Here is a 17623-nt window from a genome sequence, read left to right on the forward strand (position 1 = left end):
TTTGTGTTTTCTTTTAACTCCTAACACAGCAGTTTTCTTGTTAAAGAAGCTGAGGTTTATTTTATGCCATACTGAACCACTGAAGGTTTTTCCTTGTATTTTATTTAATTTTCTAACAAGTTATTTCCATTTAATATCAGTTTTATCCCAATTTTGATATAATAAACTTATTTAAAGACTGATAATTCTTTAAACAGAATATGTAAATGCTTCATTTTCTTCTTTTGCAGCTACAAAATTTGTAAATAAAAAAATCTGCATTTTTTTCATTATTCTTTTAGAAATTTGAAATTAAAACTAAATCTGGATTGTTTCTCTTTTATCAAACATGATATTTAACATCAAACAACAAAAACGAATCATAGATGGGACCGTTTATTAAGATGTAAAATAATGTTTGTATATCAGTTAAATATATTAATAATTTAACCATCTTAACTGTATAAACATCAGCCTGCATTTAAATAACTTTTAAGATGTTGAGCTTTGGTAGCTTTGACTTTTTTAATGCATAAAAAGGACGAAAGCCAAACATACCTTAAGCTTAAAATTGCCAATTATCTGCAATATCATGCAGTTTTTGGAATTCAACCTTTAAAATCTAACAAAGCAACTTGCGCAAAATGAGTCGACTCAACGATGCTTAGTTACGATAAGTAGTGCCATGGTGTAGCGTCCATATAAATTATAAAGTTTATGCTTGCCTCTTTGTGCTGGTTTTGCTATGGACTACTAACAACTCTTGTCCCTTCACGTGCCTTATTATTTTTAATAATCCATTATCTTAAGAAAAATTATCCTGTTATCACAGGAAAAAGATGTTTTAAAGGAAAAAATAACAACTCTAGGCTTCAGTATTGAAAAAATTCAAACTGGAAGTGATTATTATATTTCTTTTTAGTTTAAAATATATGTTTAAAAAAGATTTTGCAATCTAAAACAATGTAAATGTTGTGCATACAATGACAGCTTATTCAGAATTAATAAATTTAAGACAGATGTTTTTATTCTATTGATACCTCCATGTATATGGTTAAGACACCATAAGGAGGGATGGAAGTTTGTGCATGTTTATGCATTTTTGGGTAGGGACGGGTGAAGGGAGTACATGCCATTTGTTTGTTTGTGTGTAAAAGAAACAGTCATGAAGTGTGTGTGTTTAAATTACAGTTTTACACTTTGTTGTGTGAAAGATTTGAAAATTTCCTTCTAAAATGTAGGCAATAAATTGCTTTCATAATGTAACTCACCTCCTGTTGCTTTGTGCACAAAAAGCGCTTAATAAATACAATTCTATTTTATTTTAACACTAAACCCATCTATCCAGACTCTCAACCACCTCTTTTCTCAACAGGTTTTGCCAGTTGTCCTTAATAACACCATTAACTGGTTAAGCAAAATAATTTTAAATCCATTAAGTATAGTCATCTCTTTTTATTTTGTTTTATTGCTCTTTTTATTTATGTGTTTAATTTTAACTCTGTAGGACAGCTGATTCATATGTAAAGAAGTTCACCAGCTTTCAGATAATCACAGTTTTCTCAGCTTTATTCAAATGGATGCTCTCTGGTTTCATCTACAGGTCAGAATGCACATTGCAGAAACAACCCTTCACACGGTTTTACCCAAAGTTGACCAATGCCCAAGTTTATGGATATAATGAAAGCCCCAACCCAAACCCTAAATCCATTTTTAAAAAAAGTTTAAAAAGAAAGAAAGACGTTAAATTCCAATTCTGTTATTTTGTTTCGCATTTCATTGTCTAGATATTTTATTTATTTAGCTATTCCATTCTCTCTCTCTCTCTCTCTCTTTAGTTGTAGAAAACAATGCTATGCCGACCTGCCTGTGGGCGCAGGTGTGCATACCTGTTTTTCGGAAGTTCCAAACACGGAAGTTTCGAGACGTTCACGCCGCAGCAACTTTGCTGGGAGTAGCGCCCTTGTTCGGCAACTTATTTTCTTTCAGTCTGCCACGCAAACGTTGAACAGAAGAAGCAAAAGTTAAACTTTTCTGGACTTTTGGAACCGCGTGTCCCCTCAGCGGGGGTCCTGCATGATGGCATCCGCCGCACAGGCGTACCCAGGCGGCCTGTTGCAGGGAGCTGGCCGCGCAGACAGCCTGCCGGACCATGACAGCACTGAAAAGCTGAGCCCCTCCGCTGTCAGTCGTATTTTAATGGAGTTTTTTATGTACATAGGACGAGCTTTGCTCGTTGTTTACCCCATATATCTGACGGGGTACCTGGGCCTCAGTATCAGCTGGGTGCTGCTCTGCGTGTTTATGATCACATGGTGGGAGAAAAACCGCCAGTGGAAAGTCGCACGGATCGGATCTTCCATTGATTTTCTGGACAACGAGACGAATGTTATCAGTTCAGAGCTGAAAAATACCCTGAAAATGGCTACATGGGTATGTATAACTAGTGCAGCTTTCTCTACAGCACTTGGGATTAATGAGGGCAACCCTGAGATATGTGATTTGTTTTTAGTAGTTACTTTTATCATCCTTTGTTTAACCGAGCAAACTAAGTGAAGAAATGTGTAAAACATCCTGAAACATAGTTAACCATGATGCCATGACAACAGTGCAGTATTTGCATGAGTTGCCAGGTTCAGGCTGAAGCTTCCCTACGTGGATTAAACCAACCAAAAGTCTTACATTTAGTCTCTTCCTGTGGGATTGCACCACACCCTTATGAACAGTGACTCATGGGACTTGAAGAATGTGGACTATTATGTGCAATGGATGTGAAATCAGATTTTTTTATTTTATTTTTTATTTTTTTTGCCCCCCCTGATGACAGGATTAGCGATGATAATGACAGCATCGTTATGATCTTTGTTGGACCACATTTCTATATCAGCAGAAGGAATTGGTCTGGGATGCAATTAGTGTTTTGGGGCATTTTATCCCTCATTACTGTCTTGCAGAGTTTAGTTTATTTGGACAAATGTTGGGCATATCACATGCTGTGTATTAGAACATGATCCTAAATTTGTTTTGCAGTCCACAGCCTTGAAGCTGCAACGAAGTGTTGGTAAGCGTGGAGATAAACACTACTGTGCATGTCCGTGTTTAAAATGAATTACAGATCAGACTCCTGGAATGTGAAAATGGAAAACAAAGCCATGTGAATTTGAAGTATTTGTTTGATCTTTTTGTGATAAACGCATCCATTTTTGCATCACTTGATTGTTTTTCTTTAATTTTATTTTTGGTTAGTGTCATGCCATAAATTAATTAATCCTTGAATCCTTGTGATTATTTAATTTGTTTAATGATCCCCCCCATTAGATGCATGGGACTGTGTTTGTTTGTAAAAATTGCTGAAGCTTGTGATGACAGATACATTTCTAACTTCCCTGTATTTTTTTTTTCTCCCATAAAGGTTCAGTTCTCTAACACTGAGAAAGTTCAATGGGTTAATAAGGTAAAGTATTTGTACATGTTTTAAAAATGGAGCTGTTTAAGAGTTGCTTCTGTAAAGTTTCTTTACAGGTTTAGCAGCAGGCTGCCAGTTTTTTTTTCTGTTCGGGTTTTGATTGTACAGTTTATAAGTTTAGAATTTTTATCTCCTTTTCCTCATCTTCACTCTCTCATCCTCTTCCTCCTCCCTTCTTTCCTCTGCCAAGCCCAGCATCAATATGCTATTCAGCAATAACCAAATAATATAAAACTATATTATAGAATAAATCTCAGGTATGAAGGAGAGGTATTTGTCCACAAAGCACCGTCCCCTTATATCTCTTAAGCTCCCTCTTGGTAAAGCACATTTGTTCATTACAACATGGCCGCCAGGCCAGGCCGTCACTCTGCTTTCTGAGATCCTGGACAAAAGCTTAAAAACAAATTACCAAAAAACTTAGAATTAAAAAGTATAGGTTGTTTTGTCCCTTTATAGGGTTTTGTTATCTCCTAATCTGGTAAAATACACATGATTTATGACTTGTAGTAATAAAAAAGGGACACTTCCATCCCATCGAAATACAGTCGCATTTCTTTAATGAGCACCTTCCCATTAAAGAAATGGGAAAATTGCAATAGTTGCTCTAATAACTGTAAATGGAAAAAAGTAATAATAAATTAAAATTGGGAAAATTATGATTTAGTGAAAAGAGACCCTGACAGAAGACACCTGCAGTGATCAGCTCAAAGGGTTTTTGAGCAAAATATTAGTTTTCGCGTCCCATCTTAACCCTTTTTTATCATATATTTCTGTTGAATCACAATTCAACAACAGTTAAGATTTTCATTTCATTTTTATGATAATTTTACTTGATTAAATTTTTTTGTCAATTTCATCTTATTTCAGTGACAGCTGTATTTTTTTTGTTATTAGGCGGGTGCCAGAACATTGTAGGGTTGACGTAGGTGTGAATCTGTTGAACATGAAATGCAGATTTAACTGAAGAAAAAATCTCCAGTCTTTTTGAAGGATGTTGCAAAGTGGAGATGGACAATGTCAACATATTTTATGGTACTTTCTCATAAATACCAAAAATGACTTTTCTTGTCCATTAAAAAAAAGAGCTGCTGAACTTTGGCGTATTTTATGAGTGAGGCACCTCATAACAGCAGCTGACTCTGCATCCGTCTTACATCCTACCTGCATGCTGAGCTCGCTCCAGCTTGTAAAAGTCAGTCCAGCGTCGACCCTCATGTTAGGGCTGCTCGATTATGGCAAAAATTATAATCACAAACTGAGATCTCGATTATTGAACACGATTATCCTTTTATCTTTAACAACATGAATTTTTTTTTTTACATTAAGCCGTGACTTTAAAAAAAATGTCTTTAGGATTCCACATATTTTAAAAAAACAAAAAAATAACGTAGCTTTTTCTTGACAAAGTGCAAATACTGATGTAAACTGAATAGATAAATATAAGTAAGGATTAAACAACGCAACACGTCGTGGTGTTCTTGACTCCGCGTCGGGCATTATAACCGTCTGACACACGCGTTACGAGTTGTTTAATCCGCTTTTACCATGGACCCACACAGTAAGTATTTTATAACAAATTTGTATTTCTTTTCTACAACATTTTCTGAAGTATAGGAACTATTTCATGTTGGCCTGGATGTGGTTTTTATGCCAAACAACCGCTGTCAGGTTACAGCGCGTTTCTCTCATTCACCTGTTAAAAGACAGCTGAACTGAACCAGCTGATAACGCGTTGCTATGGTAACACCCCGTAACGAAGGGATATCACAGTGATTTAACTCGCTGAACTACATGTGCGTTTAGACGAAAATGCAGCCAGTTCTCACTGACCGTGGTATAAACTATGTTGTAATGAACTTCCACAACCTACTGCATTTATTCTACATTGACCTGCAGCCGGAGCCGACTGAGACTGGCCGCCTGGGAGTGCTTTAGGACGGGAGAGGCTCCCGCTGCTCCTTCCTTGCAGTAACTGCAGAACAATATGTGTCTTCAAGTCAGTCGCCAAAACACCAGAAAAGTCTCCAATAACCACATAACAAGTTGCTAGATTTGTCGCTTTTAACAAAAAAAGTCACCAGATTTAGTGAGAAAGTCTCCAAGTTGGCACCAGTGTCTGAAGGAAACCAAAGCGGCTGTGGGAGGAGTTTACAGCACAGCGCTGCAACGCCAGAGATGCTCGATTGGCAACTGAAGACAGCAGGAGAGGAAACTGTAAAGAGAAGAATAATCGCACCCTCATATTTTCAGAATCGTTGAAAACCCAGATCGTAATTGAGATAAAAATGCGATTAATCGCCCAGTCCTGGCTCATGTTACCCTCTCTTTCCCTCTCTTTGTCCAATAATGTTTTCTCAGTTTTTTTTTCTGTTCACAAATAAGCCATGCTGTGTTCAAAACGTCCAGTGTTCATATTTTTTTTAACATAATTTTACTGTTTAAAACACTCAGAAGTGAAAGCAGGTAGTATGTTTTGAGTAGTGTTGCTGTATATAAGAATGATTAACTCCAGTACTTTGACTGGGAGAAGTTGAAGTATTGATTCCACAGGATCAATCCCTAATCCAAAACCCGTCTTTGGATGTTGGCTGCCTTTTATTCTGTTCTTCATAGGGATGACGGCACATTTTGGCTTTAACTGGTGTCTTGAATTGACGTGTCAACCTGGGTTTTGTTGCGTTCAGGTGCTGGAACAAGCCTGGCCTTTCTTTGCGATGTACATGGAGAAGCTGCTGAAGTTAAACATCGAGCAAACCATCCGGGTCTCCAACTCTGCGCTCAAGACGTTCACTTTTACCAAAATCCACTTTGGACACAGAGTGAGTTGACATGTGACCACCAAAACAAAGCACGTTCATCAAAGCGCAGCTTCAAATATAATCTGAGACAACTTTATGTGACACTATGAACCTCATTTATTTATTTCCAATTTGTCCTTCATTTCAGCCTCTCAAGATCACTGGAATCAGAGCGTACACCCATGAGGTGGATCACCGGGAGGTGATTCTGGACTTGAATATAATGTCAGTCAAAAAAGGTTTTTTTTATTATTATTATTTACAGCAGTTTGTGTTGTTTTCTTTTTAATCTTTTTATTCGTTTTGATTTATTCTGCTGTACAGTCTGAACCGAGTTGTGCACATGTTGTAGGTCTACACCCGCCTAGTAGTAAAAACAAGAAACGCAGCGGTCATTTAATATTCTCTAAACTGCACTTGATTTAATCCGAGACCGTGTCCACACGTCAAACAAGTATTGGCTGCTCAGTCCAGTCCTACAGGAGCCGCAATCCAACAGATTTTCAATCTATTTTTGCTCCAACACACTGGAATAATAAATGGATCTAACAGCTTGTCAGTTTATGTGCTTGTTCATTTGAGTCAGGTGTGTGGGAGCAGAGAAACATGGAAAACCTTCTAGATTGCAACTCTTGTAGGGCCGGATTGGGTAACTCTGGTTTGGACTTTTCATCCACATGCAACCGTCATGTTGGAGGCCAAACTCGTTGATGGGGAATCTGTGTCGTCTGCTGAAAGACACTCTGGGGAAAAGTCCGACTCAAACTGACACTATTCCTCATTGATTATTGATTAATTCTAGTCTATCAATTGTATCCTTTACCATATTGCAGGGATCACCAACTCCGGTCCTTGAGGGCAATTTTCCTGCATGTTATAAATGTTTTCTCACTACAACCCTGATTGAAATAAAATGGAGCTCCAACAGTTCTGCACAAGTCTGTTCATACAGGCGAAACATCCAACGCCTGCAGGACCGCGGCTTTCAGGACCGGAGTTGGATAATCCCTGCTGTGTTGTGAATTAGGGCCAGTTCTTTATGCTTTTGAGGTTTATATAAATGAAGAAGTATATAAATTAGACTCTAAGCATCTTAATGTTTTAATCTGCAGTTATGACAGTGATGTGGACATCGACACTGAAGTGAAGCCGGCAATCACAGCTGGTGTGAAAGGATTTAAAGTGAGCCTTCTTTGCTTTTCTTTGTCATTTTGATGAGTTTGGCTCCTGGTTTTGTTAAAACTACCTTTACCTTCCAGCTTCAGGGAATGCTCAGGGTCATTTTAGAGCCTCTTATTGGTCAATCACCACTGGTTGGAGGAGTCACCTTATTTTTCATTCGTCGCCCTGTGAGTGCTTTAATATTTTTTTATTTTATTGTACGATTGTGTGATTGGTCTCATTTTAAGCTTTTTAAACTTCATTCTCCCCCTCAGACCTTAGAGATCAACTGGACTGGTATGACCAACCTTCTGGACACCCCTGCCCTTAGGTCAGTTTTCCTAGAAAGCCTCTGTGCTTTTTAGAACACTAATCCTCTCCTATTGGCCTAAACCAAGTGTTTTTTGGCCTTTTGACGATCAACTGTCTTCTCATCTCACCTGGTTCCTTTTAGTTCACTCTCTGAGAAAGCCATCATTGACATCATTGCCTCTTTAATGGTGTTGCCCAACCGCATGTGTATTCCCCTCATAAACCAGGTCAAAGTGGATCAGATGAGGTTCCCACTTCCTCGTGTATGTATAAACTACCAAAAGCTAATGCCAGTGTTGAAATAGATTCATATCCAATAAAAAATAATAAAATGTTCATATGATTTTTACCACATTATATTATGTTACAGCTTCAGACTGTTGGTTTTAACAAAGTTGGTGTTTATTGACTCTTGTGCCACTCAGGGGGTGGTGAGGGTTCACCTGCTGGAGGCCAAAGACCTCATGGCCATGGATACATATCTATTGGGCTTTAAAAAAGGCAAATCCGACCCATATGTGACCCTCAGAGTCGGCAACCAGCATTTCAAAAGCAACACCATCAAAAAAACTTTGGAACCAAAATGGGACCAAGTTTATCAGGTGAAGTTATAATAATGCCTGATTTACAGTGTTTAAATTATTGTTACTGAGCTGAAGGTGATGGGGTTGGGTGGGGGTGGGGTGATGTGGAAGAAATGGCACTGCTCCACCATGCTTGTGGTGGAGAATTGGTTATATAGATGATTTTTCTTGGAGCTTCTGTAAAGTTCTTTAAATTTTATAATAATTGTTCTACATTTAAAAAGGGCTGCTTTGGGGGAGGGACAGTTACTGCTCCTGTATTTTACTAAGGCGAAGTTGAACAGATATTTTCCATTAAAACATCTGATAGAGGTGGTGAGAAAGTATGATAATGTTTACAACACATGGCATTTAAAGACATGGTCGCAGTCGTGTGCACATGCCGCTCACAATTATCTTGTTAATTATGGAAAAAAACGGGTCAAATGTTTATTGCACAGACATCCCGCAGTGTCTCCCCCCCCCCCCCCCCCCCCACCACCACCAAACCCCCCTTTTTCATAGGTATTCAGTGTGTGAGTTTCAGAGTTTTAAACCAAAGCAGTGAGAGAACACTGCCAACAATCACATGATTACAACCTTGCAGCGGTGTGGACGAAACTCAGAAAATGTGAGGCGGAGACTCTGGAATAAGAATAATGAATAAAAAAATTAGGACAAAATTATGCTTGCAGAGATTTAAACTCAAAATACTTTTCAACGTTTTGAAACTTCTTTTTAGATTTGCCAAACTTTATTTCAGGTTTTCAGTTTTCAAACACCGACTTTCAAGGTTTCAAAGCGTTTTCTGTAAGTTTCAGATTATGGCAGGTTTCTAATCCAACAAACAAACAACTAAAAAAGAATTTCCCCGCGTAAAAGTAAGAAATGTGCAGATTCCCTTTATTTTTCCTTTCTTTCAGCAGAGCGGACTGTCAGATGTGACATTAATGTTCATTCCACAACAGAATCTGCTGAAAGCTTTTTGCTTAAAATGTTCATTTAAAAAACACTGAAAATCATCTTTTATTTTTATCGTTATTATTTTAACCTTCATGCAGTTTGTTGTCCATGAAGCTCCGGGGCAAGAGCTGGAGTTGGAGCTGTTCGATGAGGACACGGATAAAGATGACTTCCTTGGAAAGTAAGATGGCTTCTAATCACAGCAAAGGCAAATATGAAAGGAAAGAAAATCTCATATATTAGGACTGAGGATGGTTGACACGCTTGTCCCACGATGGTCCTGCACAGCAAAGTCAAACCTTAAAAGACGGTGATTTTATTATCAGAGATAAATAGAAATAACTATTACTTTTTGTTTTCTTTGTTTTCCAAGTTGAATTAGAAAAGCAATGGATAAATCTTGGTTTTCTCATCATGCTAATAAAATTCAGGATTTTTTTCTGCTTCTAGATACAATCTTGATTTGGGAGAAGTGAAGAGGGAGAAAGAAATAAATAAGGTGAGATTATTAAGTTATTTTCATTATACTGATTAAAGGGATTTAGACTTGTTTAACGGTTCCTAATAAAAACACCAATAAAGACATTTTGAATTCATTTCTCATCACCGTCTCCCTTGTCTTTTGCAGTGGTTTCCTCTGGAGGGCGTGGAGCACGGTGACGTACATCTGAAGCTCCAGTGGCTTTCCCTTCAGGCTGACCCCAGTCTGCTAAGGGAGGTACGGTAGCCTTAGACATTCATCAATATCAGGATTTATTTATTGCCACTGCGTGTTGAACAGTTCCCCGCCGTTGTGTAAATGTTGCCGTTGCTCTCTTTCAGACTGACAACAGCTTTGCTAGTGCCATGCTCGCAGTCTATCTGGACACTGCTTCTAACTTACCAGTAAGTGTTTTGTAACAGGGAGGTTCATTGTTGTTTTTGCAGATGGCTCATGTAAATGTGCTACTTGTTTGCAGAAAGACCACAGTGACTTCACAGCACATCACAAACATGGAAAGTCAAAGGAGGGACGGGTAAGACTCCAACATCATCCCTTTACGTTGTGTGGTGTTGACATAAACTGACTTTTGGAGAGTTCCTACATAAGTTTACCACAGTAACAACCCCATGCTAAGAAAGAAAGAAAGAGAACGTAGTATTCTAACGTAACTGGAGCTTCATCAATCAGACATGAATACAGATGTCTTTCAAAGTTTTGCTTTAAAGTTAAAGACGACTACGTGCTGCTTTCGGCCAGAGTACTGTGTGTCAAAACTTATAACATTTTTTCTTCTTGCTCTGGCAATAATTTACTCACTTCCTGTTACTTCAAAATAAAACATTTCAAAGTAAGAGCACCGCCTTTGCTTTTCGAACTAAACAATGTATGTCAAAGTTACAACAGTGACAAATGTAATACATGCAAAGTTATACTCAGCAAACTAAATATGTTTAACATCAATATTACTTGAGTGATTCTCAGCAAGTATAACAAAATATTTCTATAAAAATCTTTTTCATTGAACTATTTTGTCTTTTTTTGTAAATATAAAGTAATAAATGTTTTTTTTTGTTTTGTTTTTTTATCCAGCACCGTTTTCCTCTTAAAAAAGGTACCGTTGGAACCTAAAACAACTCGTTTGGTTTGTGCCTTTGTGGGTTCACACCCAAAGTGGATTCAACTGTGTTCACACTTCTTATGCTTGCTGGATCTCACATACTGTAGCATTTGGGTTAGGGCTGCTACCAACCATTATTTTAATAACCGACTAGTCAGAAATTATTTTGGTGATAAATCGACTAATCAGATCATAATTTGACTTTTTATTTAGTTTATTTATTTGATCTATTCTTTAAAAATATTTCTCCACATAATGTATTGTAATTTATATAATAGAATTATTCTATAAAACTGGACTAGTATCATCATGTTGTTCTGTTTATTACTGAGGTAAACTTGGTAATTATGTCTTCATGCATGTATGAAGTTTTATACTACATTTCTTTACTCAGGGAGTGGCAGTGTGTTGGGTGACTCGCCTAATGTCTACTGAAGTAGCAAAATTGTAAATATACCATCTCAGTTATGTATATACGAGAAAACAGCCTTTAAATAGCTGAACATGATGCATCAAAGGGTTAATGTTCCCTGTCATTCACACTGATCATTTAGGTAAAAACGAACAAACTGCACAATAATGTGGAACACATTTAATCTGGTTGTTTTAAATAAGAGTCGACAGGCAGCATCCCTGTTGGGTGCAATGCTTTAAGAGTTCCTTTACTTTCTGAGACAACAGGCTTTGTGAGATCAGATACAGTCAGCTAGTGCTTCAGCTGCACCTGTTCCTTAGTCAAACTGGCATTTCCCGTTTGTCTGGGGGGTCACTTTATGAGGGCATGCTGTTGCCAGCTTGTGTTTGTGTTGTGTTTTTTCCTTCTTCTCTTGAGGTTTTGACAGGTCTGAGTTTCCCAGCCTGAGAAATCTTTACTTCTTTGATAGTTATGGAGTGAAATTTACATTTTTGGCAACTAATAAGAGAGCAGGACTTTTCAACGGAGCTACAGTGCCCTCTGCTGGCCATTGAATAAAACTACACTTACAAAGTGAAACAGGTTGTTTTCCAGAGAAACTACATTTTGATTTCCTGGAATGTTAAAAATGAAAGTCTCTCAGTACCATGCCCATCGTGTACAAGGAATGATTCTCTGAATAAACATCTGTTTTCCATCTAATATGGGTTGTTTGCAGGTCGTTACAGAGAGGAATGTACAACCAATCCTTCCTGGAAGCTAGTCTGCTTGTACTCAAACTCCTAACATTGGCTTGTAGACTGTTTTTTTTGTAAATGTTGCACAGTGTTTTACAGACTGACTTGTGTTAAACAGAAAACAAGACACTAAACTATAAGGAACACAATCATTTGCAAAATGGGGATTATAAAGCAAAGATTTGGACTTGATCTATGATTTTACTGTTTTCAGTTCACAAAGAAAATTGGAGGTCCCAACTCGTATGTGGAATTTTCCATTGATCAAGACGTTCAGAAAAGCAAGGTATTGTTCTACTTTTTGATCAGAATCAAAGCTATGTGTCATCAGCTCACGTTAAGCTCCTTGTTTGTTGTCGTTGTCCTGCATCTTCTCTTCACTTTCCACAGGTTGTTTATGCATCTAAGAACCCAGCTTGGGAGCAGGGCTTCACTTTCTTTGTCCATAATGTCAAAACACAGGAGCTCATTGTTCAGGTTTGTAACTTCACGCTGGACGCAGCACACGTCAGATCGTTTCCAGAATCAATCAGTTTTCCTGCTGCTTCATTATGACTAAAGAACAGAGAGTGAACACACCGCTGCTGCAGTGTAACATAAGAAAAAGACTGTATTTAGTCCTTGTTGTGTGTATGTGTGTGTGGTTCAGGTCAAAGAGCATGAGAAGACGACCCTGCTTGGTGTGTTGAGGTTTCCTCTCACTCGCCTCCTAAATACTTCCAACATGATGCTGGACCAGCGCTTCATGCTGGAGCGCTCCGGAGCAAACAGCGAGATCAGACTGAAGGCCACTCTCAGGGTGGGTGGACAAGTTCGCCCGCACACACACGCCTTAATTCAGTTCAATTCAATTCAGCTTTATTTGTATAACGCCACTTCACAACAATGTTGTCACAGGGCACTTTACATACACAAATCAACATACACATCATTTCGAGCCACTTCATACATATCCTATAATAGAAACAAACTGATTGCATCGAGTCATGACTTCGATCCAATCCCCCATCCTGAGCATGCATGAGGTGACAGCGGGAAGGAAAAAACTCCCCTTTAACAGGAAGAAAACCTCTGGCAGAACCGGGCTCAGGGAGGGCAGCCATCTACCTCGACTGGTTGGGGTGGAGAGGACAGGAAAGACAGAACAACATGTACAACTGCACTTATTCAGGAAGACCTGCGGAAAAAAGGAGAAATAAATTAGAGACGGCAATATTGGCATATATTTATACATTAATATATTAGAGAAATAGAGCGAGGTACTTCTCAGTGCATCAGGTGACATCCCCATTGCTACATAAGTAATGGTTGGCTAGACTACCCATAACTATAAGAGCAATGAGCATAACCTGGACAGTTGGGTCCCATACATGCAGACTCCAACTCAGGAGAAGCTCATATCCTAACTGTAAGAATCATGGAAAAGGAAGGTTTTCAGCTCGATCCTAAAGGTGTGGAGGGAGTCTGCCTCCCAAACCCACGGTGGGAGCTGGTTCCATAAGAGAGGAGCCTGATAGCTAAAGGCCCTTCCTCCCATAGTACTCTTTGAGACTCTAGGAACCACCAGTAAACCTGCAGTCTGAGAGCAAAGTGCTCTGTTTGGAATAGATGGAACTATAAGATCATTTATGTACAATGGAGCTTGGTCATGGAGAGCTTTATATGTGAGGAGAAGAATTTTAGACTTTATCCTGGATTTAACCAGGGAACCAGTGTAGTTTAACACCTGTTAAACTATGCGGCTCCCGTCCTGCAATCGGTACAGTATTACACTATTACAGCAATGTTTATGAATCACTAAAAGCAGCCATGTCTTTCACCCCCCACCCCATTAGGCTCTTTCTTTGGAAAAGCCACCCCCCAAACCCACAGCCATGGCTCAACCCCCCACCCTCTCCACTCCCCCTCAAGTCCAACAACAGACTGTGCCAACTCCCACCACAGGCGAAGTGTCCTCCAGCAGCATCCCTGCCGCTTCCTCTCCAATCCAACCATCCAAATCACTGAACAGCACAGGCGATGCTTTTTCAGCCCACCGCCATGGCTCCTTCCTGGATTCGGACTCCTTGAGGTCATCGTCCATGGCAACCATGCGCCGGTTTGACTCTCACAGCTTGCTGTCGGAAAACTCCATCGCATCATCCCGGCTGGACCTCTCAGACGGAGCCTCCTACCCAGAGTGAGTCAGGCTTGACTTTAGTCTCACAGTGTCGTAAACTACGCTGAAAGTTGTTAAAAACTCTTTTGTTCATGTTTTCTCGCCGCTGTAGGGCCATTAGGAACCATCAGGGCTCGTTTGGAGAGATCTCCCTGAATATAAAACATGCTCGTCTGAGGAACAAACTCGTCATCCTGGTTAACTCCTGCAGGTTGGTTTGACCAGCTCACCACAGTGGTTTCCCAGCAGCACCGTTACTCACTGAGCCGCCCCTCATTTCTTTGTATTTTGCTTCAAAAGAGACTTTTTTTTAAAATTTTAAAAAAAAAAAATCTTTTTAAAAATGACTTTGTGCAGTAGTTCTTTAGAAACTCCTTCTAATATTTTTTTTTAGGTTGTACGTAACTTACTCTACACAGTAATATGTGTTTTTAAAGAACAAAACAGACATTTGTTGTGTCTGAATGTCCACACTGGTCCCTAACCCCTCATATAAGGCTGCACTATGTAGCAGACCACATAGTCAACTTATTCTGTTGGCGGTTCGAACACAAAACTGGCTATTTTCTCCTCGTCGCAGATAACGTGACAACCTGCAGTTACCATAGCAACCACCTCACATGGTTCCAAATAAAATCCAGACTCCTGTGAAAAAAAAATTTTTAAAAATATTTTATTCTTTCTTTGTTGCCTATTTATTCAACAAATAAAAATATAAAATGGATCACCTATAGTTTTTTTTTCTTAACTTGCTTTGAAGCTCTTGTCACTTGCGCCACTTTCAGCTCCTGCCAGCAATGCATTGTGGTCTGTATTGACCCGTTTAGTGACCATCGATGCTCACTACTTTTCGAGATTTATTGTGGGTAATTTTCAGTGCTTTACTTTCTTCCCTCTGGACATTCAGACACCCGTAGAAAAAGGCGTTCCCACTATATTGGACACTGCCGGGAATAATGTGGACATTCAGAGACATTGAGTTAAAGGAATGCAGCAGTTTAATGTCAGGTGTCTTCACGGCAGGATGTGGCTACAGGAACGTGTGTGGAGTAGTGAGACTGCATCATGCTGGACTTATCACATGAAAAAGGACTTTTAGAAAAAACCTGGTTTTACTTTTGGAGCTGCATCAGATCCCAGAGGTCTGAGTTGTTCAGATTTCTTTTAGAACTTTTGCCAAATTCTTCCAGTTCTGTCTGTGAGATATTTCTCCCATCCAGAGCCGCCCATTGCCACACATGTTTTGGTTCGTTTACCCACAATACCCTGCACCGAACCCACAGCGCCTTTATTTGGTCCGCTTGACCGAGACCTGCGTTTATAGCCGGACCTTTGGTTTGCGTCAGAATTTGTTTGTGTGTTCACAATAACCAAAATGAAGCAAACTTTCCGAGCAAAGGGACAAGGATTTTAATCAAAAAAGCTGCAAGTGAGCCGTAAGAGAAGTGAGAAAAATCCACTCCCATCGGGGAACCCTAATCTTCAGCAGGGGGGGACATTTTAATGACCAGTCCCATGTGAGGAAAGATTGTCTTCATACCATTATGTGGAAGAAGGTACAAGGCCAGATCGTACTGGTACAGGCCGGGTACACAGTGACTGAGGTTTGCGGGGAGCTGGATTTTTGTGGCAGATTTGTTAAAAGAAAATGTTCGAGCAGTCAGCATGTCCCGTCTGTCTGCAGGAACTTGTTCCCCTGCAGTGAGAATGGCACAGACTCCTACATCCGCCTGTATCTGCTCCCTGATCAGTCCTGGCGACACCGCAAGAAGACGCACATCAAGAAGAGAACGGTCAATCCCGTCTTCAATGAAAAGTAAAGTCACTCCATTTATAGCAGAACATTCTCCTGAAAAACAGCGACGGCGTTGCAGCTTCATTAAAACTTTATGCTCCTTATTCTTCCTTTTGAGGTTCGAGTTCGATGTGTCACTGGAGGAAGCAAAGACCAGGAAGTTGGACGTTTCTGTTAAAAATAACAAGATGTTTCATACGAGGGAGAGAAAGGACATCGGCTCGGTAGGTTTGGGCGACTTCTACATCTGACAAGATAAAGATCAAGACTTTATCAGCAGTCCTGGTGTCCTGCAGGTTTTCCTGGTGTCCCCAGCAGGGTCACCTGGAAAACCAGGTTGTAAATAAAAGCTGTTGTTTTCCAACTTGCACTGCAGAAGAAAAGCCAGCCAGCTGGGTGTCACATGAACACTTTGCAGCTCAGTTTGGATAATCGGTCTGCTTCTGTTTACAGGTGATACTGGAGCTCTCCCAGCTGGATCTAGTTAAAGGTGTCGTAGACTGGTATGATTCCATGATTTTATTGTTTTTTTTACTACTTGTGTAACGGCAGTACAAATACTTCCTGGCATTTGTTCCGAGTGGTTCACACTACACGCAAAAGTAACTCAAATCTGACTTTTTTTGTGACCCGTATCTGATCTTTTTATGACACTCTGAAAAGCACAAATCCAGTTTCTTTATTTAAATCTGGCCGCGGCCGGCTTCGGTACAAATCAGACCTTTTATTAAAGCAAACTCGGTGTGAACGGTCATATTACGTTTCATCCAACTTTTCCGTCCCGAGACAGATCTGTCTCTCTACATGGAGCTCATGTGTTCTTCTATATTGTCTCCATCTGTAAAATGACTTTTATCCAACATATTTATTTGGGATACCAATGTCGGCGTCTTCGTAAAGCAGCTTTTTGTGAATACTCATGTTCCTCATTTATGAATTTAAGCCACTTAGTTTTTTTTAAAGGGCTTAACTCATCCATCTTGACTCTATAATAATGTTATTTTTATCACAGAACAAATTATTTAAATATTGTTGGATTTCTAATGGGACATTTGGTGCTGTTTGTTCATTGTCTAATGAAACAGAATAAAAACATCCTGGTCAGTAAGACGAGGGAAAATCTTTCATAAAAGTTTCACCAGATTGCTTTTTGTCAGACAATAATGGAATCTGGATTTCTGTTCCTCCTGGTCACCAGTCCATCACAGGGCAATAGGGTGTCAACTCGCTCATAAAACATCTTGCTGATTCATTAATCCAGTAAATATTAAGACCAGAAAAAGATTAGTTTGGTACATTCCCACAGGTCTGTAGGTGGACCTTCAACACTGCAGGAACAGACTATAAGACAGGTTGCAGGGTTTACGTCTGCATCTGGTCCCTTCAGGAAGAAACAATGAATAAGCACAAACGGACAGAAATAAAACCTTCTGTTTGGTTCAGCTGTAATCACATTAACATTTGTATCCATGTTTCTTTTCTTTCTTAAGGTTTGAGCTCACGCTGCCTGGGTTAGGACCTAGCAACTAGCACCTCTGTCTGCAAGCCACAGAGCAGACATGATGCTCAGAGAGACGCCCGTTCCTTCGTCCTCCTCAGACGAGATGTGGCTTTCCAGCAAAAACAACACTGGACATAACGAAACTTATCCACATCCACGAGTATCCCAGAC

General features: G+C 39.5%; 1 protein-coding gene across 1 annotated transcript in view; it reads left to right on the forward strand.

The window, feature by feature from the left end:
- Positions 1 to 2058: 2058 nt before the first annotated feature.
- The window catches only part of esyt3 (extended synaptotagmin-like protein 3), a gene marked incomplete at both ends in the record, with an annotated part of 78172 nt that continues 62607 nt past the window's right edge, over positions 2059 to 17623 (forward strand). Inside the window, 22 exons of the mRNA XM_079254767.1 lie at positions 2059 to 2412; positions 3392 to 3433; positions 6133 to 6267; positions 6395 to 6471; positions 7359 to 7428; positions 7506 to 7595; positions 7683 to 7738; positions 7862 to 7982; positions 8145 to 8321; positions 9344 to 9426; positions 9696 to 9744; positions 9874 to 9963; positions 10068 to 10130; positions 10205 to 10261; positions 12213 to 12284; positions 12389 to 12475; positions 12648 to 12797; positions 13834 to 14177; positions 14269 to 14367; positions 15841 to 15972; positions 16070 to 16175; positions 16405 to 16454. Of these exons, the coding sequence (XP_079110893.1) occupies positions 2059 to 2412; positions 3392 to 3433; positions 6133 to 6267; positions 6395 to 6471; positions 7359 to 7428; positions 7506 to 7595; positions 7683 to 7738; positions 7862 to 7982; positions 8145 to 8321; positions 9344 to 9426; positions 9696 to 9744; positions 9874 to 9963; positions 10068 to 10130; positions 10205 to 10261; positions 12213 to 12284; positions 12389 to 12475; positions 12648 to 12797; positions 13834 to 14177; positions 14269 to 14367; positions 15841 to 15972; positions 16070 to 16175; positions 16405 to 16454 (2504 nt within the window). The remainder of the gene's footprint in view (positions 2413 to 3391; positions 3434 to 6132; positions 6268 to 6394; positions 6472 to 7358; positions 7429 to 7505; positions 7596 to 7682; positions 7739 to 7861; positions 7983 to 8144; positions 8322 to 9343; positions 9427 to 9695; positions 9745 to 9873; positions 9964 to 10067; positions 10131 to 10204; positions 10262 to 12212; positions 12285 to 12388; positions 12476 to 12647; positions 12798 to 13833; positions 14178 to 14268; positions 14368 to 15840; positions 15973 to 16069; positions 16176 to 16404; positions 16455 to 17623) is intronic.

This window comes from Telmatherina bonti (assembly GCF_933228915.1).
Source record: "Telmatherina bonti genome assembly, chromosome: 15".
Taxonomy (NCBI): domain Eukaryota; kingdom Metazoa; phylum Chordata; class Actinopteri; order Atheriniformes; family Telmatherinidae; genus Telmatherina; species Telmatherina bonti.